Raw genomic sequence first — 27,018 nt, forward strand, 5'->3', positions numbered from 1 at the left:
ATATTTCAATGAGGAAATACCCAATGGAAACTGGCACCACTAAATTTTCTGAAAAATACAAGTGAATGTGTACTTTTTTCTTTTCCTAAAGTGAAAGAAATTGCCTGCAAATATTTAAGCTCTAATCATTTGATTAAAATTTTCCTGTCTGTAATTATCAATATTATAAGGCTAATTAAATCCATGCTACATATACAGTTACTTGCCTTTATGTGAAAGGAAAAACCCACTCGGTCATATCATCAAAGAGAACTATTTATACTAGATACAGTTTAAATTGGTTAAAAACTGGTCAGAGTCTGAATGAAACAAAATTAAGTGTCTTTAGGAGGCTACTAAGTTATCCTTGAAAAATCATTAATGACCGGTTAAGCCATAGGTTTAATAGTGATTAGTTCATAACATGCTGGATACACCCCAAGCAATGTAGTATAAGCTATTCAATTACATTTAAGTGCTATCAAATCTGTAACTAGTCAAGAGATTCTGGAATTGAACCAAACCAATCACTAATATCATATTTTAACAAACTCAGAAGTATACTGTAAAAATACACTAATTAAGTCCATGAGGTTTCATAATGCTATTAAAAATGAAAATAAGGTAGTATGGATACATGGTACTAATGTCTTATTTCTTTCAGTAATTCTCATGGTATTGCTGGGTCCCTTAGAAATATGTATCATTTAATTTTGTGTATGGTTAAGGTATTAGATTACTATCTACAAGCTGTAAACACCTGCATGGCACCAAATATACTTTCAGAAGTAGATGTTATGTGGCAGGTACCAAAATGTGATGATCAATTCTCTACTGATTAAACCTCCTCATCTGGTTAAACAGCCAGTGTATACCAGAGTTCTACACAGGTCAAAGTTATATCACTTTCAGAGCAGCAATACGTGATCCAAGGTTTTCTTGAAGGTAGTGCAAAAGATGCAGTTCATAATGTTCTCCAGATTCAGGAACTCTTATGCTGTGTCTCTCCTGAGGATAGATCTTAAAAACAACAACAACAAAATCAAAATACACAAAATAAGAATTTAGGAATACATCTCCTTCCAAAGCTTTCCAGAGATTTTCAACAGAATTAATAACATGGAGCAGAGCTTCTCCAAGATATTATACACATATATCCTATCTAAAGGGCCTTCTCTTTTTATAATTCCCTATGTACCACTAAGCTTACAGAAGGATCAGTGGTTCTCCAAGTGTGGTTTGCAGACTTCTGGGGTCCTCAGAACTCTTTCCAGGGATACACAAGGTCATATTTACTTTCAGATCAAAACTAAGATATTATTTGCCTTTATTCACTGTGTTGGCATTTGCACTGATAATGAAAGGCAATGGTGGGTAAAAGTGCTGGTGCCTTAGCATGAATCAAGGCAGTGACATACACTTGTAAACAAGAAAAAATGCCAGTTTTCCTTAAGTAGTAGTAAAAATTAGAATTTTATTAAGTTGCAACCCTTAAGCAGAGGTCTTTTTATATTCTGTGGTGATAAGATGGGAAGAAGGCATAAAGCACTTCTGCTACACGATGTCTCAAGGAAAAGGACTTGTACAACTGAGTTTTGTTTTGTTTTTTCTTTTGGCCCCGCCGCACAGCATGCGGGATCTTAGTTCCCTGACCAGGTATCGAACCCACGCCCCCTGCAGTGGAAGAACGGAGTCTTAACCACTAGATAGCCAGGGAAGTCCTTACAACTGAGTTTTTAAATGGAACTCCATTTTTCACTTGAAAGAATGACAACTATGGTGATTCAGACTTGGCTATCTGGCAAACATTTTCTAAAAATGATGTGAGCCAGTCACTTCAAGGACAACATTGACAGTATTTGTTGCCAATGATAAATTTTGAGCTTTTAAATGAAAATTAGAATTTTGGAAAACTTGCATCTACCACTCCTAGCTCATGAGCTTCTCAATACTTGGAGAATTTTCTGTTGAGATCAGTGGTAATATCAATGTATATGATTTAAAAAATATTGTATGATTAAGTGGATCAACACTTAGAAGTGAAGCAATATTTTCCAGATGACCAATGCATGGGTAAAAGATCCATTTGAAGTACGAGATCCAACAGATTGTAATGTAGCAGAGTATGAAAAGTTTACAGATATGGTTTCAGATTCCACACTAAGACTAACCTTTAAGAAACTACCAGTTTTGGTGTAGCAACAAAGAAAAATATCCATGATTATCTGAAAAAGCTAAAATATTACTCCCATTTCTTAACTACATATTTTGTGAGGCCAAAATTTCTTCATTTACTTTAGCCAAAACAACATTTCACAACAGATTGTATGTGGAAGTAGATACGAGAATCTAGATGTATTTCTTATTAAGCCGGAGATTAAAGGGATTTAGAAAAATGTAAAACAGTGCTAACTTTCTTAGTAAATTGTTTTGTTTTGAAAAATTTTCTCCTCCATTAAAAATGTGATCTGTGTTAACATGTAATAGTTTATTATTGTTAATTTTAAATAAATAAATATTTAAAAATTTTCTTAGTCTTAATATCTTATATGAGAAATACTGATAGACATAACTCACATAAACAAAAGCTTTTTGGTATATAAAAGGGTCCTGAGACCAAAACGCTTGAAAACTGCTGCTATAGACAAATATCTCATAGTTTACCTACATAAATGTCAACTGAAACACAAAAAAGGGAAAAGTAATATTTTTCATTTCTTATGAGAACAATCTGTGTAAGGAGTAGAAACGAGGAAGAAAGGAGGAAAATTTTCTCTTAAAAGCTTTTTTTTTGAGTAATGGAGCAATGGTGGTAAGTAACTTGTTGGTTTCTGCTCCAATGTCAATATAAAACAGAAGAAAATTAAAAGACCTTGTAATCAGGTCCTAAAAATCCTTTATAACAATGAAATCAACTAGCATTTCTTTACCCTTCCAAGAGGAAGAAGAAAAGCAAAGGAGGATAGTGAATGGACTCCTGTCATCTTGTCCATGATTACAAACTGAAAGCAGATACAGATACACAAGTCATGTAATCTGATAGGACAATTTTCATCCTGACTTCCACAGGATCTTAATTTTTATCTAACCAGAGGCACTACTAACTATGCCTATTATTTTAGTTCTCTTAAGCAGAGAGTGGCCACAGCTGAAACTTCAACCTTACTCCATACTTTATTATATTTCAAAGTAACCAATCACTAATCATGGCTATTTTAATCAGAAAATGTAAAAGAACTCACCTGTAAATCATATGGCTTTCCAGCCCTCACTAAAAAACTCAGTAATATACTGGTGTGTGCAAAATGGACATTCTCATCCAAGAACCCATGTAAGAGTAGTAAACGATTTGGTCTGGAAAAATGGAAATATCAGAGGATTAGGCAAAATAAGAGTATTTGGGAAAACCACTTAACTCCTTAAAACTAATCACAACTAACTATGTTAACTTCCTTATACTGTAATATTAGAATAAGGATTCAACATTTTGGGACTTTCCTGGTGGTGCAGTGGTTAGGAATCCGTCTACCAATGCAGGGGACACGGGTTTGAGCCCTGGTCCAGGAAGATCCCACATGCCATGCAGCAACTAAGCCCGTGTGCCACAACTACTGAGCCTGCGCCCTAGAGCCCGCAAACCGCAACTACTGAGCCCACGTGCCACAACTACTGAAGCCCACACGCCTAGAGCCCGTGCTCCGCAACAAGAGAAGCCACCGCAATGAGAAGCCCGCACACCGCAACGAAGAGTAGCCCCCGCTCTGCACAACTAGAGAAAGCCCGCGCGCATCAACGAAGACCCAAGGCAGTCAAAATAAATAAATAAATACATTTATTTAAAAAAAGGATTCAGCATTTCAATATTAAATTAGTAATATATTAACCAGATGCTACATGTAAAGAAAAAAAAATTTAATTAAATCGTGTTCTATTTCCTATTAAGATATTAGCACACATCAATAATTATAGCATGTCCCTAGAAAAAGAAAAATCATATATGTTACTTGCAAAATATACGTAAGCAGAAATGGAATTTTTTCCACCTTGAAACAGTTGTGTACTTAATTAAGCCTCTTTTATCACTTAAGCAACTGCTTCAAATATAACTTGTAAAAAAACCCAAATTATATGAACTGGCCTATAATTAAGCTTTGACAAACAGCTATGTCTTCTAGTACTCTATAAAATATTAGCTTTGGTTTTGTCATGCTTATAGTTTTCCTTATTATTAAAGACAATTTTTAAAGATACAATTTTAAATTTATAATTTTAATTTTAAAGCTTAAGCTTACTCAGAGGGGAATTTTTCTGCTTGCATGGCCACAGATCCTAAGTAATAGCCCTGTTCATTCTGGTCAGGGTGACCCATATAACGTTCCGTGTAGCCTGTATCATAGAAGATCCACAGAGTGACTGGGGCCCCAGCAATAGCAACCTGCATAAGATAACACTGACAGTCAAGTGTGGTCCAGAAAAGAATGGCTAGCACTGAGAGTCTGTAACTGCAAATTTACAGGCTAAAATTATCCTTAGGCTTTAGCCCCATGACTGGAGCATACATGGTCTCAGGCAACTCAGAAAATCAAAGGGGAGTGCGAAGGTCAAGAATTTGATACTTTGTGAGTCAGTTAGCTTCATGTTCCACACACCAAATCCTTAACCTGGGCTAGATGAAATATAAACATGGGCCTCTGTTAAAAGGGGAGGCTGAACTAGAACATATGAATGCCTCAGTGTAAATTCATTCCTGCTCCTGGGGAAAAAAATATGGGACAAGTGTCAGCTTTATATAGGAAAAAGCAGTCTTTTTTTTTTTTTAGCTTCTGTTGGCAGTACAGAATTTAAAACAATGAATGAAATATATTTAAACACTAAATACTTGCCTCATTTTAAGTCTCCCACACAGTTTTATATTTAAATATTGATTTAAATACTGTAATTACTTTCTTGACAGCTGCAAGCCTGGGAAAATTATGGCAGTATTCAGAGTTCATTTTGTGGTTATTATAAATAAAGATTAACTGAATATACATGTAAGAACAAAAACCCTATAGTTTTTATTCTTAAAAAATAAAAAATTTTCACTGTAAAATAAAATGTTATTGAAATATTAAAAAGAAAAATGCCACTCATAATTCCCATTCCCTTAACAACTGTTAGCATCATTTTATATTTTTTTGTAACATATTTTTCTAAGAAGTTGTTTATAGAACTGGAATCATTGTTTACATATTTCATAGTTTATTCATTCAGTACAGATTTACTTAGGACCGACTATGTGCCAAGCATTGTGCTTGGCAGCTGAGGATACAGCATAGGGCAGACAGATCCCTGCCCTCAGAGGTTATAGTCCAACAATTACACAAATAAGAACAACCCAATATGAATGTGTGTTTTACTAATCATGACTATCGCCCATAATCTTTGGCATATGTCTATAAATAGCCAGTAACTGATCAAGTTGACAATTATTTTATATAGATAAATGTAGATAAAGATACATAAACATAACTCACGAGGTGACAAGATATATCTATTATTTCACATGGCTATTAAACACACAAACCCTAACATTTCACAGTACTGTCAACTTTGTAAACCTTCAGAAAATTTGCATTTCCTCATATCTCAATTTATAGAAAATTCTACGCTTATTGCAAAAAGAAGTACCATAGGAAATCACATACCCTGAATATATCTGACCTCTGCATTAATGCCATCAGGGAGAGGTATCCTCCATAGGACCAGCCATGGATGCCCACACGATCTAAGTCAATGAAATCATATTGGGAGGCTAGATATTGGAGTCCTTCCACCTGATCGTCAATTTCTATTTGACCCTGTAAAAAATGGAGAGCATTTCACTGATTCTGATAAATAAAGATCTTATTATAAGAGTGCTTTTAAAGCTGATAGATGTTCTTACTAAAAATACCTGTAGTTTTTTTAGATAAGAACTCATTATCAATGGAAATTCTGTTGCTTGAAAAAAAATTTTTTAACTCTAGAGATAGGAGCCTATAGCTTCTATTGCTAGCCTGTCCTAGGGTTTAGTTACCCCTTAGTCATAAAGTTCTTTCCTACTGTGACCCAAAATGTCCCTTGCCGTATGGGTATTTCCCATTTCCATTTGTTCTGTTGTCTGCTAAGAGGTCAGCATCTTCCTTGTAACAAGCCTTCCTATACCCAAAGATAAAAAATTAGCCCCCTTAAGTGGTTGACTAATATTACCTCTCCTTTTTAAAACTTAATGTAATAAAGCAGAAGGAATCACTCTTGACGCATTATCCTATTTCCCTATCACCTACCTCTAGGAACTGAACATACAATTTCTTTAAAGTCCTGTATAGTCCTAATTCCTATCGCCACCACCCTGTCTGTATTACTAGGCCTGCCAGTGCACACAATCTCACTTCACTGAGCCAAAAACAAAAATAAAAACAAAAACTTACATGAGAATACAACATAAGGTCAAAGAACTGGCTGTGGGAGAAAATCCCCATGTCTTACTCAGCATGTCCAATACACTGGCAAACACAGTAACTGCCTTACTGTGCAAAAGGAACATCGGATTCTCATCATTTCCCAAAGCAGCAGAAAGGACATGGGGCATCTCTAAAAGGTAGCATTTAAAGCTTCCTGTAGAGAGAAAGAGGCTTGTCACAAGGAAGGCACTAACCAGTTGGTTTCTCTCTTCACAGAGGACAGAACAAATCTCAATTATTCCTAATAGTGTACAGGATGCTGAAAACTAAATGGACTGGCTTCTGGCTAAACTGGACATAAAAAATAGAAAGAGAGGGGGTTTCTATATAAAAGTGGTTCTATCTCAGCTCCCCAAATTTACATATAGGTAGACATGAATAGCCTAGTGAATATCAAGTTGTACCTTTCCTCCCACCCCCAAACCATAACACATGCTCACATGCACACACGTGCACACACACTCACAGTGCCTTCCCCCAACTCCTTCTCTGGGATTTCACACTAAACAATGCACCAAAAATTGTAAATGTCTTTAAAAGAAAAATGTTTGTATGTTCACACACCATTTTATATTTAAAGGCGCCTTCAAATTTAAGCCCTCGGTGACAGGATCCCCTGTTGTCTATCACTACAACCACGTAACCCAGAGAGGCTAGGGTATTCAATCGGAAATACTTGATTCCTTTAAACCGATTATTCACCAACTGCACCTGAGGAAGAAATACAACTTCAGTGAAATTTATTATATGGCAGCATACAAAAGCATAAGAGAGGCAGGATGCTGCAAAAAATAGAAAGCTTAAATTTTTAACATTATTTTGCCTATAAAATGAAATTATTTTCTTGTGGCAAGAACACAACATGAAATGGACCCTCTTAAAATTTTAAGTGTACAATACAGTATTGTTAATCATAGGACAATGTTGGACAGCAGATCTCTAGAATTTATTCATCTTGCATAATTAAGAATTTTTTTTTTTAATTAAGAATTTTTTATGCCCATTGATTAGCAATTCCCCTCCTCCCCCTCTCCCTGATTTATTTATTTATTTATTTATTTATTTATTTATTTATTTATTTTGCGGTACACGGGCCTCTCACTGTTGTGGCCTCTCCCGTTGCGGAGCACAGGCTCCAGACGTGCAGGCTCAGCGGCCATGGCTCACGGGCCCAGCCTCTCCGCGGCATGTGGGATCTTCCCGGAATGGGGCACGGACCCGTGTCCCCTGCATCAGCAGGCGGACTCTCAACCACTGCGCCACCAGGGAAGCCCTCCCTGACTTATTTTTATTTTTAAAATTAACTTATTTTATTTTTGGCTGTGTTGGGTCTTCGTTGCTGCGCCTGGGCTTTCTCTAGTTGCGGCGAGCGGGGGCTACTCTTAGTTGTGGTGTGCGGGCTTCTCACTGCAGGGGCTTCTCTTGTTGCAGAGCACAGGCTCTAGGCATGTGGGCTTCACTAGTTGTGGCACGCGGGCTCAGTAGTTGTGGCTCGTGGGCTCTAACGCGCAGGCTCAGTAGTTGTGGCACATGGGCTTAGGTGCTCCGCAGCACATGGGATCTTCCCGGACCAGGACTTGAACCCATGTCCCCTGCATTGGCAGGCGGATTCTTAACCACTGCACCACCAGGGAAGTCCCCTTATTTACTTTTAAATTAAATCTTTTCATGTTCATGTTACTTCTTTTCTTTCTTAACTTCACACTCAAAGTTCTGAGGAATTACTGAGTAACTACAGACTTTAAAATTATAATCTACTATTAACTACATACAAGATAAGTGATTTAACCTACCCCATAGAAAAAATTACTAAAATGATTACTTCTACCCTGAGGAAGAATTGTATCATTCAAATGACAGAATAAGATCATTTTTTCTCCCTACCTGTCTCTTCTGGGATTGTCTCTGACCAGTAGAGGGAAAACTGAAGTATTTTAATGAATTACTATGACCAGTCAGCTTCTTTTTTCCTGCTACACCTATCAGTGCAAAAGGTAGAATAATTCTTAAATATCTTTATTGCCCTAGAAACTATACTTCAAAATGACTGAGAAATTAAATGTAGTTTGGGCTTCACCAGAAATATACTCTCTGGTGAAAAGAAGACTTTAATTAATGGGCAGAAAGTTACAGAAGTTCAAGGTTTGGTGGATACTAAGGTAGATAATAAACACACAAAAAAAGGTTCTGGCAAAATTGAGGAAGTGTTCTCTGGCTGAAACCAATGGGAAAACCAAGCCAGCCAGGAGTTAAAATAAACATCGATGCTGTCTTCACTCAATAAATACCTACTGAGCACTGAGTGGGCTAGACTGGCAGTGGCGGTATAAAGAACCTTCTCCTTGGGGCTTCCCTGGTGGCGCAGTGGTTGAGAGTCTGCCTGCCGATGCAGGGGACACGGGTTCATGCCCCGGTCGGGGAAGATCCCACATGCCACGGAGCGGCTGGGCCTGTGAGCCATGGCCGCTGAGCCTGCGCGTCCAGAGCCTGTTGCTCTGCAATGGGAGAGGCCACAACAGTGAGGGGCCCACATACCGGGGGGGGAAAAAAAAAAAAAAGAACCTTCTCCTTTTGAACTTTCAGATGTTTAGTGCCACTGCAACAACTGTCAAACTGGTCTTTCTGTTTCTATACTTGTCCTCCGTATAGTCTGTTCTCACAGCAACAGGACGATGTTTAAAAATGTAAATCAGGTATGACTTTATAGCTTTGGTCCTCCTAATGGCAGGGGGTTTAGATCAGAGTAAGATCTAAACTCCTTACCACTGCCTTTGAGACACTACATTATCTAGCTCTTGGCTATTTTTGTGACCTCATCTCATACCATTTCCCCCCTTGAGCACTGTACTCTAACCTTACCACTAACTATATCAAGTTGGTTCTAACCCCAGGACACATTAACATTTACTGTTCCCTCTGTCTACAATGCTCTGCCCTCAGATCTTTAACATGGCTCATCCCTTCTCATCCTCTGCAACCTCAGAGAGCTTCCCTGACCTTCCAGTCAGAACCCTCATTTTAGTCACTTTGCCATCCTCTTTCCCAACAATTATTCATAACACTTCCATTATATGAAGTTATATAATTTATATGTCTGCTTGTTTATTATTTTCCTCATTAATCTCCATGAGGGTGGGACATTAGTCTGACTTGTTCACTGTGGTATCCTCACTGCCTAGAATAGTGCCTGGTAGATAACAGGAACTCAATAACTATTTGCTGAATGAATGAAAAACAGAGACAAGAGTGATGTTTTCCCTGTCTACCTTGGGAGGAGGGGTTTGGTGGGCAAAAGTGCTTGTTTTTAAAGGGAGGGAGCTGAAAAAAAAAGAAGTATTAGGCAAGGAACACATATATGAACATATAAGAAAAATAACTCACTTCTTTGCCTGCTGTCAAGCACAGAAGATGGCCTCAATTGCCTGATACAACATTCTCCCCCAGAGCCAGTGTTTCTGCCTTTGCAGCCTCCAGGCCTGCTTCTTCTTAGAAGGAGGTACTTAAACATAATGCCCTTTAGCACTAAGAATTCAGAAGTTTTCTTCAGTATCAATTCTTCAAAACCTGTGTTCTGCTATTTTAACTTGCTCTCTTGTGCATTTATGTTTGCAGAACAGTGTCTGGCATATAGGAAGTATCATAAATATTTGCTAAATAAACATTTTTAAACACACTACTGTTATCAATGAAAAGTTTAAAGAACTAAGCCTTGATGACTTTAATGGGAAATATTTGTTGCTTTCCTTGGTTTCACTTTTGTCCGACTACAGATGTTGCTGCATTTAGCGATGAAGTAATTCACCCCATGTTATGAATTGTGGCATTGTTGTTATTCAAAAGATTCCCACTTTGGAGGATTCCCTGGTGGCGCAGTGGTTGGGAGTCTGCCTGCCGATGCAGAGGACACGAGTTTGTGCCCTGGTCCAGGAGGATCCCGCATGCCGCGGAGCGGCTGGGCCCGTGGCCATGGCCGCTGGGCCTGCGCATCCGGAGTCTGTGCTCTGCGACGGGAGAGGCCACAATGGTGAGAGGCCTGCGTACCGCAAAAAAAAAAAAAAAAAAAAAAAAAAAAGATTCCCACTTTGACCTGAATATACACCAAGAAAAAAGAGGTTTGGACCACTTATGTGATTTAATCAAATTTTGCAAGGTTATTGTGTGCTATTAGAAAGATCTGATCTTACATTAAGGAGCCTCTTCATAACTAATCCACATGGTCATCAAACACAAGGATGAATGACCTCCCAGTGGGTTGAAGTGCCAAATGCATTCTATCATGCAAAGTCTTATGGGGAAATCTCCCTGCAAACTGAATAGCAGATTCTCCTGTGGCCTCACCAAATTTGAATGCTTCCAAAGAACACTTTGAGAAAGAAACTGTTCTATAAGTGCAAAAAAATGTAGTTGTATTCATAAAGTACTCCAAACAATTAAAGAATTTTGTTTTTACTGCATGGCGAGGACTTTATTATGGTAAAACATGCATTTTAACCATTTTAAGTGTATATAATTCAGTGGTATTAAGTACACTCACACTGCTGTGCAACCATCATCACTATCCATTTCCAGAACTTTTTCATCATCCCTAACAGAAACTTCAAACCTATTAAACAATAATTCCCTATCCCTCCCCAGTCCCTGACAACCTCTATTCTACTTTCTGTCTCTATGAATTTACTTCTTCTAGGTACCTCATACAAGTGGAAAAATATAATATTTATCCTTCTGTGCCTGGCTTATTTTACTTAGCATAGTGAGCTCAATGTTCACCCTTGCTGTAGTATGAGTCAGAATTTCCTTTTTTTTTTAAAAGGCTGCATAATATTCCTCTACATACTACATTTTGTTTACCCATTCATCTATCAACGGACACTGGGGTTGCTTCCACCTTTTGGCTATTGTGAATAATGTTGCAATCAACACTGGTGTACAAGTATCTGTTTGAGTTTTTGCTTTGAATTCTTTTGGGTATACATCCTGAAATGGAATTGCTGGATCAGATTATAATTCTATGTTTAACTTTTTGAAGTACTGCCATATTGTTTTCCATAGCAGCTGCATCATTTTACATTCCCATCAGCAACATATTAGAGTTCCAATTTTTCTACACCCTCACCAACATTTATTATTTTCCTTTTTTTTTTGATAATAGCTATCCTAAGGGGTGTGAGGTGGTATCTCATTGTGGTTTTGATTTGCATTTCCCTAATGCTTAGTGATACTACCTTTTCATATGGCTTAGACTTTTTAAACTTAATTACTAATATAAGGAGTCCTTTAGTATTAAAAATATAAATAACCAGCTAGTTTTTATAGTGTGTTTTCCACATATCTTTTTTTTTTTTTTTTTTTTCCACATATCTTATATATCATTTCTTCATTGGGAAGGAGAAACACCCTTCTTACTTAGTCATAATATCAAAATAATATAACAAAACACGTAAAGTTTCTGAGCGTGTCCTGTAATTTCTCTCCTGAATTTCTTTGTATTACACCTTTTATTTATTTTTATTTATTTTGCAGTACGCGGGCCTCTCACTGTTGTGGCCTCTCCCGTTGCGGAGCACAGGCTCTGGATGCACAGGCTCAGCAGCCATGGCTCACGGGCCTAGCCGCTCCGCGGCATGTGGGATCCTCCCGGATGGGGGCACAAACCCGTGTCCCCTGCATCGGCAGGCGGACCCTCAACCACTGTGCCACCAGGGAAGCCCTGTATTACACCTTTTTTAAAATTTACAAAGATTTAGTTCAAAGTTTTTAAGAGAAGTCTAATTTAATTCTTTCATAATTTATGTGTAGATGACAATTATACAAATGTGAATCATGTTTTGTTTGTAAAACACACTAAACAATGGCAAAGTGGTTTAACTTGATATATGACAGTTATTGCTGAGATGTTATGGCTTATGTAGTTACTTTTATTTTTTGGATAACTTTACATCTAGATACATTTCCAGATCTGAATAACTGGGTATAATTCTAAAGGATATTTACTGAGTCCAAGAGAGTTCTATTAGAAAAACATTGTAATTATATTCTAATTTCTACAGGGTCTCAATGTAAGATATATAACCAAGATGAAACATTAAAAAAATTACCAATTTACCAATTCACCTATCCAAAATACTTTACTCTGACAGTAAAATTTGCTTAATATTCACATGCTAATACTTAAGGTGGAAACAAGAAAATCAAGGTGTAAACTTCTTACAGTGCTGAACAGTAGTATAGCAGTTGCCTTAACTAGCTGATCAAAGTATTATAGCTTTCTTGAGAGATGTGGCCTTAGAATGAAGAGATGGAATTCATTAGGCTACCAAGGCTTTCAGAAATATCTGTTAAGACTCTTTATTTACCAAGACATTTAATTATTTAAAATCATTTCCAAAACAAGTTCTCTACCTACAAAACAACATATTTACCTACTGACATACTACATTCTCCATGACAGTTATAGTCCGCACTGTAAATTAAGAAACTGACATTGAGGGAATTCCCTTGGCGGTCCAGTGGTTAAGACTCTGTGCTTTCACTGGCGAGGGCCTGGGTTTGATCCCTAGTCGGGGAACTAAGATCCCACAAACCGCATGGTGTGGCCAAAAGAAAAAAGAAGAAATTGACACTGATTTTCGAGTTAGCTATCTAACAAAACCCAGCTTCCTGAACTCCTAAATTGGATAATTAGAGCATAAGCCAGAGTCAATAATAGCAGAGGCTCAGCAAAGTTCAAATCTTAACTTAAACAATTGACCAGACATTTAAAAAACAAATCACCTAAAAAAAAGAAAAAGAAAATGAAAACACACACACACACACACACACATATATGTATGTAAATATGCCCACCTGAGGACCACCATATATAAACAGCACAGTTGGGTATTTCTTTCCAGGTTGTAGATCATGAGGTTTATATAGCATCCCATACAATGTAAATCCAGTAGTGCTTTCAAAAGAAAAAATTTCTGGAGGGGTATAGTCAGGAAGAGGACCTGAGAGGAGGTAACACAGTCTGTAAAAGGAGTTCTTATGGGAGCTCAGCAATCTGAGAGCAAGGAAAAGATACCATAAACCCACCACCCTATACACAAATAACTAACCATCCCCCCTTCAGATGATAAGCAAGAAATCAAGCACAAAGTTATCTTTAAAAAAGGAAATCTAATGAACATATCAAATTATCCACTTGAGAAGCAGACACAAAGTATTATGAATAATCCTTGGAGCCCAGGAGGTATTTACATGCAGAACACAAATACTTTGTGCTCGGTTTGTGTAACTTATTGATGGTTAAGCCATATACCTGATGGGAAACTGAAACCACAAATTAACTTAATCAATTGGTTTTCCAAAGTGATACAGACCTATACTAAATCTGTGTATACTGGATGATGTTACAGTTTAAGCAGAGATCATCACCATATTACAAATCCTGATTGTGGACATCAGAACATACTTATACCTTGTGGATTTGCACTAATTTCTTAATCCCTTAGGAGGTATTTATGAGTGAAAATACCTAACAGGAAAAAAGGATTTGGGGACAAAATGAATTAACAGATATAAAAAATTACTCCATTCTTCATGTTTAAGAAATCAAGCATTTTAAAAATAGGTAATTCACAGTGCTCTTCACTTCCATACAGAATGAGTGTTCTATCTTTTATTAAGATGGCCACTACAAGTGCTGTAGAAGTTTAAGAAAGTGACCAGCTGGGCATTCCTTAAAGCTGCAGCTTCCCTTCCCAAGAGTCTTACTAGTTCAGTATATATTATCTTCAAATTCAGTTGTTTATCTGGGAACTCATCCAAACATGTGAATAAATCACTTCCTAGCTGGTATCTTGACTATTTTAATCTTATTTTCAAAAAGGGCTTCCAGACTTGCTCCTGCCTGGAGTAGGAGGTAACCAGTCTTATTTGATAACTGATAGACTAGGAGGGGTGGGATCAATCAGGAACCCAGCAGCTCAGGGACAGGTGGTGATAAGAGACGGGAAGACTCTGTTCAGGAAATGTGGACATATGACACAGGTTTAGTGCCCTACTGTACTAATCCTACTTAAGATAAGGCTCAGGGAAATGAGTACCTGCTGAATCCAAAATGGTGGCCCAAAATTCCTTTGTTTTGCAGGTTGGGTCATCTTCAGGACTTGAGAGCTTGTATAGGGACACACAGTGTGGATTCTTCTGGTTACTATACTTACTTATAAAGAAGTCACAATGCTAGAGAAAGGAAAAACAATTACTTTTCCCCAGGGAAAAGTAAAAAAGGTTATCTGTTGCTACATGTGCACTGATGCTACAGCTGGAGTATGGTAAGAGTCTGACCATTTATACACATATACAATTCTAAAGTTAAGTATAAGGTTTTTGCAGGCCAACTTCACCAATTTTCACATTACTGAAAAGGAGGGTTTTTTTTTTTTTTTTTTTTTTTTGCGGTATGTGGGCCTCTCACTGTTGTGGTCTCTCCCGTTGCGGAGCACAGGCTCCGGATGTGCAGGCTCTGGACGCGCAGGCTCAGGGGCCATGACTCATGGGCTCAGCCGCTCTGCGGCATGTGGGATCTTCCCGGACCGGGGCACGAACCCGTGTCCCCTGCATCGGCAGGCAGACTCTCAACCACTGCGCCACCAGGGAAGCCCGAATAGAGGGTTTTTTATATGACAGGAAACCCTTTTCAAACAGGGACTTAATACCCGGCTGATGCAGCAAGAGTGGGAATAGCCACGGTCGGTCAGCCTTGTCACCTCTCCAGGATTTACATAACTGACCACGTACAGGTGATGTTCTAAAGGAGAGTCTTTGGTGCCTTCAAAATATACCAGCTTTCTGACTTCATCAACCTGGATCTGTCAAAATAACAACAAAAAAATCAGTGCTAGTATGACCTTGGCAAGACCAGTAAGTTAACAAACAATATCCAATTTTATTCAAATCATTTGAGCCACCCTTTGCCTTGTGCCTCTTTTAAAAATCTGTCTCCAATGTTAATAAGCTTGAGTTGGTTTTGCTCATGTCTTATAGCTAAGAATAGATCCTGTCCAGAAGGTAAAAAGATGCCCAAGTTGCATGCTACTGGTAGTTTCCTATATGGTTAGAATGTGTACTTTTCTTAAAATATAAAAATTATTTCATTAAAATGACAATTTTTTACAGAGAAAAAAATACCTATATTACAGCTCAGGTCAACCATTCATGCACACTTAAAAGAGTTTAATTTTAGCATCCTATTTCTCAGTGCAGCATTATCTTAGGCAGTGCTTCTTTAGTTTTTTGTACAAATTTGTAAAAATTTCTTATCTATTGGGTTGGGGAATAACTGAACTCAATCAATCAGTTTCAATACTGGTATAGTTTATAAATAAGTATGAAGGATCTTTTAAGCCTTCATTCAGAACTCAAAATAACTGCAAGTATACTCATAGCTGAATTCACTTAATATTCTTCCTAAATTACAGTAAGATTCTAAATAAATGGCTTTTATTGTTCCTTTTCAAAATCTTCTAGCAGCCTACTCAAATGATGTTTAATAAAATTCAAACTGTGTGGGCTTCCATGGTGGCGCAGTGGTTAAGAATCACCTGTCAGGACAGGAATAGAGACTCAGATGTAGAGAATAGACTTGAGGACACAGGGAGTCCCCCAGGGTAAGCTGGGATGAAGTGAGAGAGTGGCACTGACATATATACACTACCAAATGCAAAATAGATAGCTAGTGGGAAGCAGCCACATAGCACAGGGAGATCAGCTCGGTGCTTTGTGACCACCTAGAGGGGTGGGATAGGGAGGGTGGGAGGGAGACGCAAGAGGGAAGACATATGGGGATATAGGTATGTGTATAGCTGATTCACTTTGTTATAAAGCAGAAACTAACACACCATTGTAAAGCAATTATACTCCGATAAAGATGTTAAAAAAAATAAACAGTCAAAAAAAAAAAAAGAATCTGCTTGCTAATGCAGGGGACACGGGTTCGATCCCTGGTCCAGGAATATCCCATATGCCGTGTAGCAACTAAGCCTGTGCGCCACAACTACTGAGCCTGCGTTCTAGAGCCCACGAGCCACAACTACTGAGCCCGCGCGCCTAGAGCCCGTGCTCCGCAACAAGAGAAGGCACTGCAGTGAGAAGCCTGTGCACCCCAACAAACAGTAGCCCCCGCTCACCACAACTAGAGAAAGCCCGCGTGCAGCAACGAAAACCCAACACAGCCAAAAATAAATAAATAAAATAAATAATTTAAAAAAATTCCAACTGTTTTATACAGCAAAGAAAACACAAGTACATTTCTAAAAGCAAGTATTTTTAAATGCCACATTTTCTCCAAGAAGCTTCCTCTTAGTCATTATAAACATTTTCTTAGCATGGATAGAGAAATAAACACAGTTGACATTAAGTAGACCTATATGACATAGACAGAAAGAATACAAGGAAGTTGCAGAACAAACATTCATGAAGCTTCACAGGTATGTGTTAATCTGTGCAAAACGTCAGGACTGGTTCTGCTCTTGACCTAGCAGTTGGAAGTCAGGCCTCTCAAAACTGCATAAATAACTGGTTAATTCCTCATTCCCCTTTTCTTTGTTTCATGTAGCAACTTTACATGAAACACCTGAGGGTTTCAGCATCACATGAATATCAGAATCACCTGAGGGGCTTGTGAAACAAATTGCTGGATCCCACCCCCAGACTTTTTGATTCAGGAGGTCTGGGGGGCGAGGGGGGCCAAGAATTTGTAGTTCTAAAAAGTTCCCAGGTGATGCTGATCCTCTGTGGTCCAGTAAACACACTTTGAGAACGCTAAGGGGCACATGGGTTTAAAAGCCTCAAAGATTTACTCAATTACGGTCATTAGAAATCTTTGGGTGTGAACAGGTCACTGGCAAAAGTAAAGAAGGGAAAGGTAACTTAAAAAAAGTAAAGCAAGAATAGACAGAAAATAGAAGAGTAAGAAAGAGAGACACATCACATAAATAAGCATGACATAAAGAAGAAAATTGATGTACATTATGGCAAGTAGTAGAAAGACACTTAGGTTGCCCAAATAAGGTTCAGATCTGCATAAATACAATTTTGGGGATTCCCTCAGTATTGTCCAACCATTACACAGCATGAAGTTTACATTAGTGTAAATTTTTATTATCAGAACTTAGAATTACACTGTAAGATTTTTCTCAGGTGACAATAACATCCAACGTCCCCAAAGACAAAAAAATATATTGAATATATAACCAAAAGGTCATGTGACACTCTCAGTGGAAACAAGACTTTAAAGGTCGCCTATTATATTCTAAAGTTTTTACCAACAAAAACAAACCTGGGACCTGGATCTTCATTCTTTCTCCTTAATCATCTTGGGGACTACGAGTGACTTCTATAGTAGCCAGTATATATAATCCTTCAGTAAATCTCTGAATCAATTTGAGGAAATCACAGGCCTTCACTAAATCCTGGTAGCATACATCAACTTAACTGTACGTATCACACATAAAGGATGGCTTTCTTAGAGATCTCATGAAACTGACCACCTAACTGAAAGTTGAAACAAACACAAGGTACTATAAAAGGCAAAAGAAATAAAATTAGAATTCACTGAATTACTACAGAAAGCCATATGCCAAGAGTGAAACAGAGGGTGGATTTCCCTCCTCTTCCTTATCAATCTACGCTCTGTATAAATGTTCATCAAATTCTGCAGGTGGTAGATGAAACTTCAAATTTGTGAGATAAGATAAACAGGTGAATGAAACAGCATCACTACTTCAGAAGTAGTAAATGCATTTTCTAATGTAGAAATGACACAAGTAGTCTATAAGAGATTTAGAAATAATTTTCGAACTACATCATAACTCACTTTTGCTAGACTCGAAAAGCATGGACCAGCCCTTTCCTTATTAAGTAGCAACACTGTATTTGAAAATGGTGACCTTTAGTTACATCTAATACTAGGGTTATAAAATGGGTAAGATTTATAATTTAAACTAAGACTCTTCTTTTCCAACAAACTGGGTTCTTTTAGGCCCTAAAAATATTTTCAAAATACTGGGGTCATAGGAAGTTGCACTACTGATTTTTAGTACTGCATACACACAGCTGATGTTGACTAAATATATCAGTAGAATAAAAGAACATACATTAGATCCATGCCGGCCAAGAACTTCCCATTCACCGCTGGTAATTGCTATTTCCTCTTTGACAGGGCACTTGAAATCACCTGAAGATAAACATAATCATAATTCAGCACTCTACACCAGACTACAAGCAAATGAAACAATGAAAAATAGTATTCTAAACTCTTTTTTCCAAAAAGTTAACACTGAAAAATTCAAAGTTATGTCTGGAGTAATGAAAATGTTTTGGAACTAGACAGAGGTGGTAGGTAGTTGCACAACTCTGTAAATGTACTAAATGCCACAGTTCATTTTAAATGTTCACTTTAAAATGGCTAATGTTATGTGAATTTCACCTTATAATAAAGTCTAAAGTTAAACAAAATTCCAAGTTATGAGTCTTCATAATAATAATGGAATAATCCATGTAAATAAAGTGAAAACAGCAAAATAGATTGTTACGGCAAAGACAGAAAAGAACTCAAAAGCACTTGCATTCCTAGACCCTTGGTTAGAAAGATAAAAAAATCTAATGGGTCAATAAGGCATTTCTTCCAGAAATGCAACAAACTACCTAAGAAGCCAGAAAGGAAAATTTTAATACAACTGTTTTTCATTTGCCAAAAACAAATTGGGTATTACCATAGTCCATACCAACATGTCTCATTTATCTTAATAAGATTCTGTCTTGGTAGATGAGGCTCTCTCAGAGGCATAAGGAGAAAGTTAAAAAAATGGAACCACTGCTCTATGCCTAGCTGCTACCAGCTCTGGCTCTGGGGAGTGACAGCTGAGGACAAGCTGAGATGGTGAAATGATACAGGATCTTAAGTAGGGTCCTACTCAAGTTAAATAAAATAGACTCCTTTTCTTTTTCTTAGATACAAAAATTCAACTTAGTACTTTAAATTTTATCACCAGAAAATAAATATTATTTAACATATAATAAATACTAATTGGGACTTCCCTAGCGGCGCAGTGGTTAAGACTCCGTGCTCCCAATGTAGGGGGTCCGGGTTTGATCCCTGCTCAGGGAACCAGATCCCACATGCATGCCACAACTAAGGAGCCCACCTGCTGCAATTAAGACCCAGTGCAACCAAATAAATAAATAAATATTTAAAAAAATACTAATTGTTACACATTATAGACACTCATGGAAGAAAGGAGGGAAGAAGAAAATAAAATGGACATCAAGAAAAGGAGGAAGATCTGGAGCAAGAAAGACTAAGTATAAAGGAGGGAAACGGAAAGAAGAGGTAGACAAACTGAGGGGCCCAGAAACAGACACTGAGAGGGAAAAGAAGCTAGGTGTTCTGAGAAGAATGTTAGCTAAGGTGACAGTTCTTATTCTTCAACAGGAGCATCAAATTTTAAGTTATCATCTTTTTATCACTGTCTCAAGAATGCTGCTTTAGTTAATTAACTACTATTCAAGCTCTTTGACCAGTCTTCATCACTAAACTTTCCAGAATTCCATAAGTAGATTTAATTTCTGAACAACAGAGGAACTGGTAAGGGCAATTTCATGCTAAGGGCCAAGTTAAACTAAGGCTCTTAGGGAAGAAGTCTCAATCTTGGATATATAAGCTCCTGTCTGATTAAAAAACAATTAGGCTAAGAGAAGAAGCAAAGTCATAGGCAGTATTTACTTTGCTGTCCTAAGATGTAGCTCACTGTTTCCCAAGTAAGAGTGATATTTAAAAGACCATGTTGAGGACTTCCCTGATGGTGCAGTGGTTAAGAATCCACCTGCCAATGCAGGGGACATGGGTTCGAGCCCTGGTCCGGGAAGATCCCACGTGCCACGGAGCAACTAAGCCTGTGCGCCACAACTACTAGAGCCCATGAGTCACAACTACTGAGCCCGCATGCCCCAACTACTTTAGCCCGCATGCCCCAACTACTTTAGCCCACATGCCTAGAGCCTGTGCTCTGCAACAAGAGAAGCCACTGCAGTAAGAAGCCCGCGCACTGCAACGAAGAGTAGCCCTTGCTCACCGCAACTAGAGAAAGCCTGCACGCAGCAATGAAGACCCAATGCAGCCAAAAATAAATAAATAAATTTATATATATATTAAAAAAAGGCCATGTTGAAAAAACAACCCACTAAAAAGTCGGCAGAGGATTCAAATAGACATTTCTCTAAAGAAGATATACAAATGGCTAAGCAACATGATAATGTTACTAATCATTAGGAAAATGCAAATCAAAAGCACAATGACATACCGTTTCACACCCACTAGGATGGCTCTTAGCAAAAAACCCCCACAAAACAAAAACGAAACCAAAACAAACAAAAAAAACTACACCCAGAAAATAACAAGTGTTAGCGAAGATGTGGAGAAATTTGAACTTCTGTGCACTTCTAATGGGACTGTACTAAGGTGCAGCTGCTATGGAAAAGAGTATGGTGGTTCCTTAAAAAATTACAAAAAGAGTTACCATATCCAGCAATTTCGCTTCTGGGTATATACCCAAAAGAATCGAAAGCAGGGTCTGAAACAGATGTCTGTCCACCCATGCTCATTACAGCATTATTCACAACAGTCAAAAGGTAGAAGCAACCCATCTGTTCATGGATAGGTGAATGGATAAACAAAATGTGTTTCTGTATACAATGGAATATTATTCAACCTTAAAAAGGAAGGACATTTTGACACATGCTACAACCTGGCTGAACCTTGAAGACACTATGCTAAATGAAATAAGCCAGTCATAAAAGGACAGACCTGTATGATTCCACTTATATGAGGTATCTAGAGTAGTCAAATTCATAGAGACAGAAAGTGGTTGCCAGGGGCTGAGGGGAGGAAGGAATGAGAAGTTACTTATTTTCCACTAAATCGGGTATTATTTATTGGATAGTTTCAGTTTTGGAAAATGAAAAAAGTTCTGGAGATGGATGGTGGTGATGGTTGCAGAACAATATGAATACACTTAATGCCATGAAACCGCACACTTAAAAGTTAAAATGATAAATTTTGGTTTGTATATTTTACTACAGTTTTTAAAAAATGGCTATGTTAAGTCTGTTAAGTTACAAATGGCAGTAAAGCATGTAACATAACATCATTAAATGCCTACTATTCCAAAACAAACTCTATATTATTAAAGTAGAAAACCATAACTCAATTTTTTAAAAACACAGGAGTATTCAATGTACCATTTCATTTTTCCTAGGCTTACACATTCTGTATTACATTTCCCAGAAGGAAAACCATCACTTTTTAAAAAGAAACTAACTTCAGTTGACATAATGTTTAATTTCACTTTGGGAAACATAATTATATCAATCTGAAGAGCTATGCCTATAAATCAACTTCAGTGTAGATGCAGACAGTATAAAAAAATCTAGTATGCACAAATATCTAATAACTTCGTAACATTTTAAAACTAGCTTTTTTAATATAAAAATTATATGAGCTCACTTTAAACAAAATGTATAGTTAAGGCAAAAACAGAAAGTAAAAGTAAATAATCCCAATACCCAGAGATTACCCACTATTAATAGTTTATTATGTATCCATCAAGAACTTTGTCCTATGCTTATAAAGTACACAAAAAAGACATTACATTACCTGCCCCTCCCACCTTCTGCCCCCAACGTTTTCCCCTTTTTAAATAAAAAAGGATTTCTTACTTGGGGCAGGCAGCCCACCACTGGATCGTTTGTATTTGCTCTCCTTTAAAATGGATGTGATTTTATATAAATGACGAAAACCTGTTTTGCATTCAGAGGCAAAAATAAATTCAATTTCATCTTCATGACTTTGGGGAAAAACATGAAAGATGTCATGGATCTGTAAAATGAATAGCTTAATTTACTATACACATTAATGAAAATACTACATAAACAATTCAATTAAGCCAGAAAAAGAAGAATTACTTGATAAACATACTCTGAAATATAATAACTGTCAGGCTAGGGTGTATGGTATATGTACAATTAGAGATTTTGCCTAGGCCTTTCACGTTTCTCTTACTTTAGTCAAAGACTTCATCTATTGAGAAATAAGTGTTTCCAAATGGAGAAAAAAGAAAAATATGACCAAAAGCTGTTTCTTACTCACCATCTCTGAAATTCTTTGAAACACGGCACGAAGTTTGTTTAATGATATAAATCTTATTACAGAAGTGATGAGGAAAAATGTCTTTTACTTTTCTTTTCCAGAGAGAAATATTCTAACAGTTCAAGGGAAAACAGATGTTCATCTGTTTTAGGTGAATCACATGAAGCCTATATTCAGCCAGGGAGTGAGCTGGCTTTATTTATTTTGTATCTTGTTTAAGTTTTTTCCACTAAACTGGAAAATGAAAAATTCAATCCCAAACTGTTATATTTTGGTATAGTTTGCCAACTTAAAAGAGTTAAAAGAGAAAGTCTTTTCTGGACAGGATTCTTGTGGTCCTCTCAGAGGCACTAATGAGGCTGTGTTTTCATTATCTGATGTGTCCAGAAACAAGGGCAATTCTGCAGCCAGGGGGATGTCATTTCAGTGGCATCTACCTTTTATGTACAAACCATTACCCATTCTGGAACCAACATTCCAATCTGAAAATGTTCAAACTAAGCAAATAACATTCAAGGTTACTTTGAACTCAAAAAATTCATTTTGATAGTTTGCTAGCGAGCTTCATTTGCTTTAGCATTCTGAGAAAATATTCAAACCAAGTACAAGAAAACATGCATACATTTATCCAGATGTCTGTTGTTTCTTCATAGATAATCAGTGGCGTCACAGAGTCAGGTACTGACTCGATGAGTCTCTGTCTTTCCATGGCATCATCTTCTACTGGGATAAATAATTCAGGTGAGATCAACACTATCTGTAGGCGAGTTTGGGAGCGATCTAGTAGGATAGCCCACGCACTATTTAAATAAACAAAAGAAAAGCACAAAATAAAGCACACTCTTCAGAAAATGAATATTCCACTAATCTTTCCCCTAGCACCCATCAGTTATTTCTATAATCACAATGAAAGTATTGCTTTAGTATATGTTAAATTATCACTTACAAACGGCTAATTAAAAGTATTAGCTTATTCTACACTTATTTTTAAAAGTTAAGCTTGAGTAGAGTTTTTAAAAGTAGTTTTCTTTAAATTTCCAAAATCACAGATGGCCTTTGAAATTGTTTTCTCCCTTTAATGTCGATAAATGCCTTGTGAAACTCCTGCTGTCCACATTAGACACAGGAACTACATGTAATCATCTTCACATAAGGCTCTACAAATGTTTCTGCTTAATTATTCAATTAAAAAAATATATACTTATATGTGAGCCTAAAAGTCATACAATTTAACCACAAATAACACTGTGAAACTGTGACTGGCTAAGAGACAGAATTAAAATGCAATGCACCTATGCTTATAGGATTACAAGTCCACTTAGTTCAGGAAAAATTCTTTGTGCAGAACTATCTACACTTCAAATTTACATGTGAAGACAGCTCCAACGGAAAGGAAAACCTATCAGCACAGACAGTTCTGGGTCCTAAATTATTTGTAAAGAAGTGGCAATTTAACATACGCACTATTTTCCCTCTGGAGTCCATCCAGCTCTGGCAATATATTCAACTCCTTCAAACAGAATCTCAAAAGGCTGAATTAGTTCCTTATCTATGACATCTATAAGCTATTAAAAAAGAAAAAAGGAATCTAGTTATAGAAAACTGAGATAAGTAACTAGCTTATTGGTCTACTTAAATCACTATCTTTAACAGCATACTTTTTCAGTCTTAGGTACACAGGATTAACAAAACCAGCAGTAAGTCATGGGTTACCTATACTGGTGCTCTACACCTGAAAAGTTCTAACTACAAGAATCAGCATAGTCTAAACGTCTTTTCCCGTGAGTTTATACTAACAGAACTCTTGATAATAACTGGTAAAATCAGATTTTAATCACTTTATAGACTCTAGTATCTAAGAAAACTAATAGTCTCTAGTTCCTTTTATTTTAGCTTAAAATACTATTTTTGTAATATATTAGTGAAATGGTCCTGAGTAAGCAAACTTTTTTCCCTTAATAGTCTAACACAATTTTAAATATACTTTTTAAAAAATGGACAAAGGATCTGAATAGACAGTTCTCCAAAGAAGATATACAAATGGCCAATAAGCACATGAAAAGATGCTCAACATCATTAGCCATCAGAAAAATGTAAATCAAAACCACAGTAAGGGGGCTTCCTTGGTGGCGCAGTAGTTAAGAGTCCACCTGCCAATGCAGGGGACACGGGTTCGAGCCCTGGTCCGGGAAGATCCCACATGCCACAGAGCAACAAAGCCCATGAGCCACAACTACTGAGCCCACTGCCGCAACTACTGAAGTCTGTGCGCCTAGAGTCCATGCTCTGCAACAAGAGAAGCCACTCCAGTGAGAAGCCCATGCACCGCAACGGGGAGTGGCCCCTGCTCGCTGCAACTAGAGAAAAGCCCACACGCAGCAAGGAAGAATCAACACAGCCAATAAATAAATAAATTAATTAAAAAACAACAAAAAAAAACCACAGTAAGGTGCAACTTCAAATCCACTAGGATGGGTAGGATAAATAAAATGTGGTATATCCATACAATGGAATATTTTTGGGCGATAAAAAGCAGTGAAATACTGTTACGTGGTGCCAACATGATTAGTGCTTGAAAACATGATGCTAAGTGAAAGAACTCAAACTAGATACTGTATGATTTCATTTATAAGAAATGTCCAGAATAAGCAAATCCATAGATACAAAGTAGATTAGTGGTTGCCCAGGGTTGTGGGGCATGGAAAGGTTTGGGGGTGATGATTAAGGGATGTGAGTTTCTTTCAGGGGTAATGAAAATGTTCTAAAATTGACTGTGGTGATGGCTGCACAATTCTGTGAATATACTAAAGGCCATTTTAAACTTTAAATGAGTGAATTGTATTGTATGTGAATTATATTTCAGGGACCTCCCTGGCGGTCCAGTGGTTAAGACTCTGCACTCACAGTGTAGGGGGCCCAGGTTCGATCCCTGGTCAGGGAACTAGATCCCACATGCCACGACTAAAAAAGATCCCGCACACGGCAACGAAGACCCCACGTGCCACAACTAAAAAGAACCTGTGCAGCCAAATAAATAAATAAATATTTAAACTGTGTGTGTGTGTGTGTGTGTATATATATATATAAAATTATACTTCAATAAAGTTGTTAAAAAAGTCTAGCAGAGAAGACTGTTTTTAAATTAATTTTGTGTGCATTAAGCTTATAAGCATCTGCCCAAATGGAAAGTAGCAGTATTAAAGAAATGAGGGATATTTAATCTACTGTAGACATCTATTCAACACAGAAGGTGACTCACCAGTCAGTAACCACTATTTAAGAAATACTGATCTGGAGAATTAACACAGGCAAAGAGGAAAAATACTGGAAAGGAGTGGTAAATATGCATATCCCTATATTCCTATCTTGGGAACCAGCAGAAAGTTTTCAAAGTAGAAAATTAGGTCAACCTGAAATCATGATCTGTAGATGTCTCAGCAAGTTCAACAAGTCCAAAAAATAAAAAAGCATATCTAAAATCTCTACTGACAGCCTAGTCAAATGATACAAAAAGTTAACATTTTATACTTACCCTTCCTTCAGCATCAATCAGTATTTCCGACATCTTAAAAGTGACTTTTGGATTTGCTGTGCCTTTAGAAAGAGACATAAATGAATAGTAATGCATATCCAAAATTATTCAAACGAATTTTGCCAGATCAATCCTTTTTATACTTTAGTCAAATGAGGAATGTTGCATATAGTCAGGACTTTATTGCATAAGTATCTCAAAACTCCTTTTCAATTCATAATTTTTAATATGGCTATAAAAAAAAAGCTGAAAAACATCAAGAGTTAGTTTGTAATGAAGGGGAATTCATATCATTTCACAATTGAAACGCTGTAAATAGCAATATGGGAAAAAATTACTAATTTATTAAGAACATAATCCCTTAAAAATCTTTATTTCCTAGCAAAAGTACTTCTTTATTCATTTCTTGAAATAATCAGTTTTCTGCACTTCCTCACCTTTGACATAATTAAAAAGGATCAGCCTGTAATTAAAAAACCTACTTCAGAGACACTTAAACAATCCATCCTTACTAAATCTGTAAAATATCCATGTTGACCATACTTTTGGATGAATGCAGAAAGAATCTTGTTTGAAAAGCAGGAATGAGTGAATATAAATGCCAATGGAATACAGTACCTGTTTTAGGATAACGGAATGAATCTGCCCTCCTTGTTTCCAACATAGGGGACGTAACATGAATAATTTCCACTTCGGATTCATCATTTTCTTCATACAGAATTCTAAGAATTTTACTGCCACTGGGAGCTTAAAAGGAAATTAAATATTGAAAATTTAGGAGAATTATGCCAGAAAGTAATCATAATTGACCATTCCCTCTAGTATTATATCTC

General features: G+C 37.1%; 1 protein-coding gene and 1 non-coding gene across 5 annotated transcripts in view; one reads left to right on the forward strand and one right to left on the reverse strand.

Moving 5' to 3' along the window:
- Window positions 1-311: 311 nt before the first annotated feature.
- Window positions 312-27,018, reverse strand: part of DPP8 (dipeptidyl peptidase 8) — a 51,967-nt gene continuing 25,260 nt past the window's right edge. The window contains exons 7-20 of one of the 4 annotated variants that reach the window (XM_065872855.1): window positions 26,804-26,932; window positions 26,186-26,247; window positions 24,118-24,218; window positions 23,276-23,453; window positions 22,224-22,383; window positions 18,605-18,684; window positions 15,167-15,319; window positions 14,555-14,690; window positions 13,311-13,456; window positions 7,029-7,175; window positions 5,667-5,819; window positions 4,272-4,414; window positions 3,222-3,333; window positions 312-999 (exon numbers count right to left, since the gene is read on the reverse strand). In XM_065872855.1, coding sequence (XP_065728927.1) covers window positions 877-999; window positions 3,222-3,333; window positions 4,272-4,414; window positions 5,667-5,819; window positions 7,029-7,175; window positions 13,311-13,456; window positions 14,555-14,690; window positions 15,167-15,319; window positions 18,605-18,684; window positions 22,224-22,383; window positions 23,276-23,453; window positions 24,118-24,218; window positions 26,186-26,247; window positions 26,804-26,932 — 1,823 coding nt within the window. In that variant the 3' untranslated portion in view covers window positions 312-876. The remainder of the gene's footprint in view (window positions 1,000-3,221; window positions 3,334-4,271; window positions 4,415-5,666; window positions 5,820-7,028; window positions 7,176-13,310; window positions 13,457-14,554; window positions 14,691-15,166; window positions 15,320-18,604; window positions 18,685-22,223; window positions 22,384-23,275; window positions 23,454-24,117; window positions 24,219-26,185; window positions 26,248-26,803; window positions 26,933-27,018) is intronic. The other 3 variants (XM_065872856.1, XM_065872857.1, XM_065872858.1) reach the window with 3 other exon arrangements.
- Window positions 25,522-25,594, forward strand: TRNAV-CAC (transfer RNA valine (anticodon CAC)). The gene has a single exon. It is a non-coding gene; the product is annotated as a tRNA-Val (tRNA).

Source organism: Phocoena phocoena, chromosome 2 (genome assembly GCF_963924675.1).
Source record: "Phocoena phocoena chromosome 2, mPhoPho1.1, whole genome shotgun sequence".
Classification (NCBI taxonomy): domain Eukaryota; kingdom Metazoa; phylum Chordata; class Mammalia; order Artiodactyla; family Phocoenidae; genus Phocoena; species Phocoena phocoena.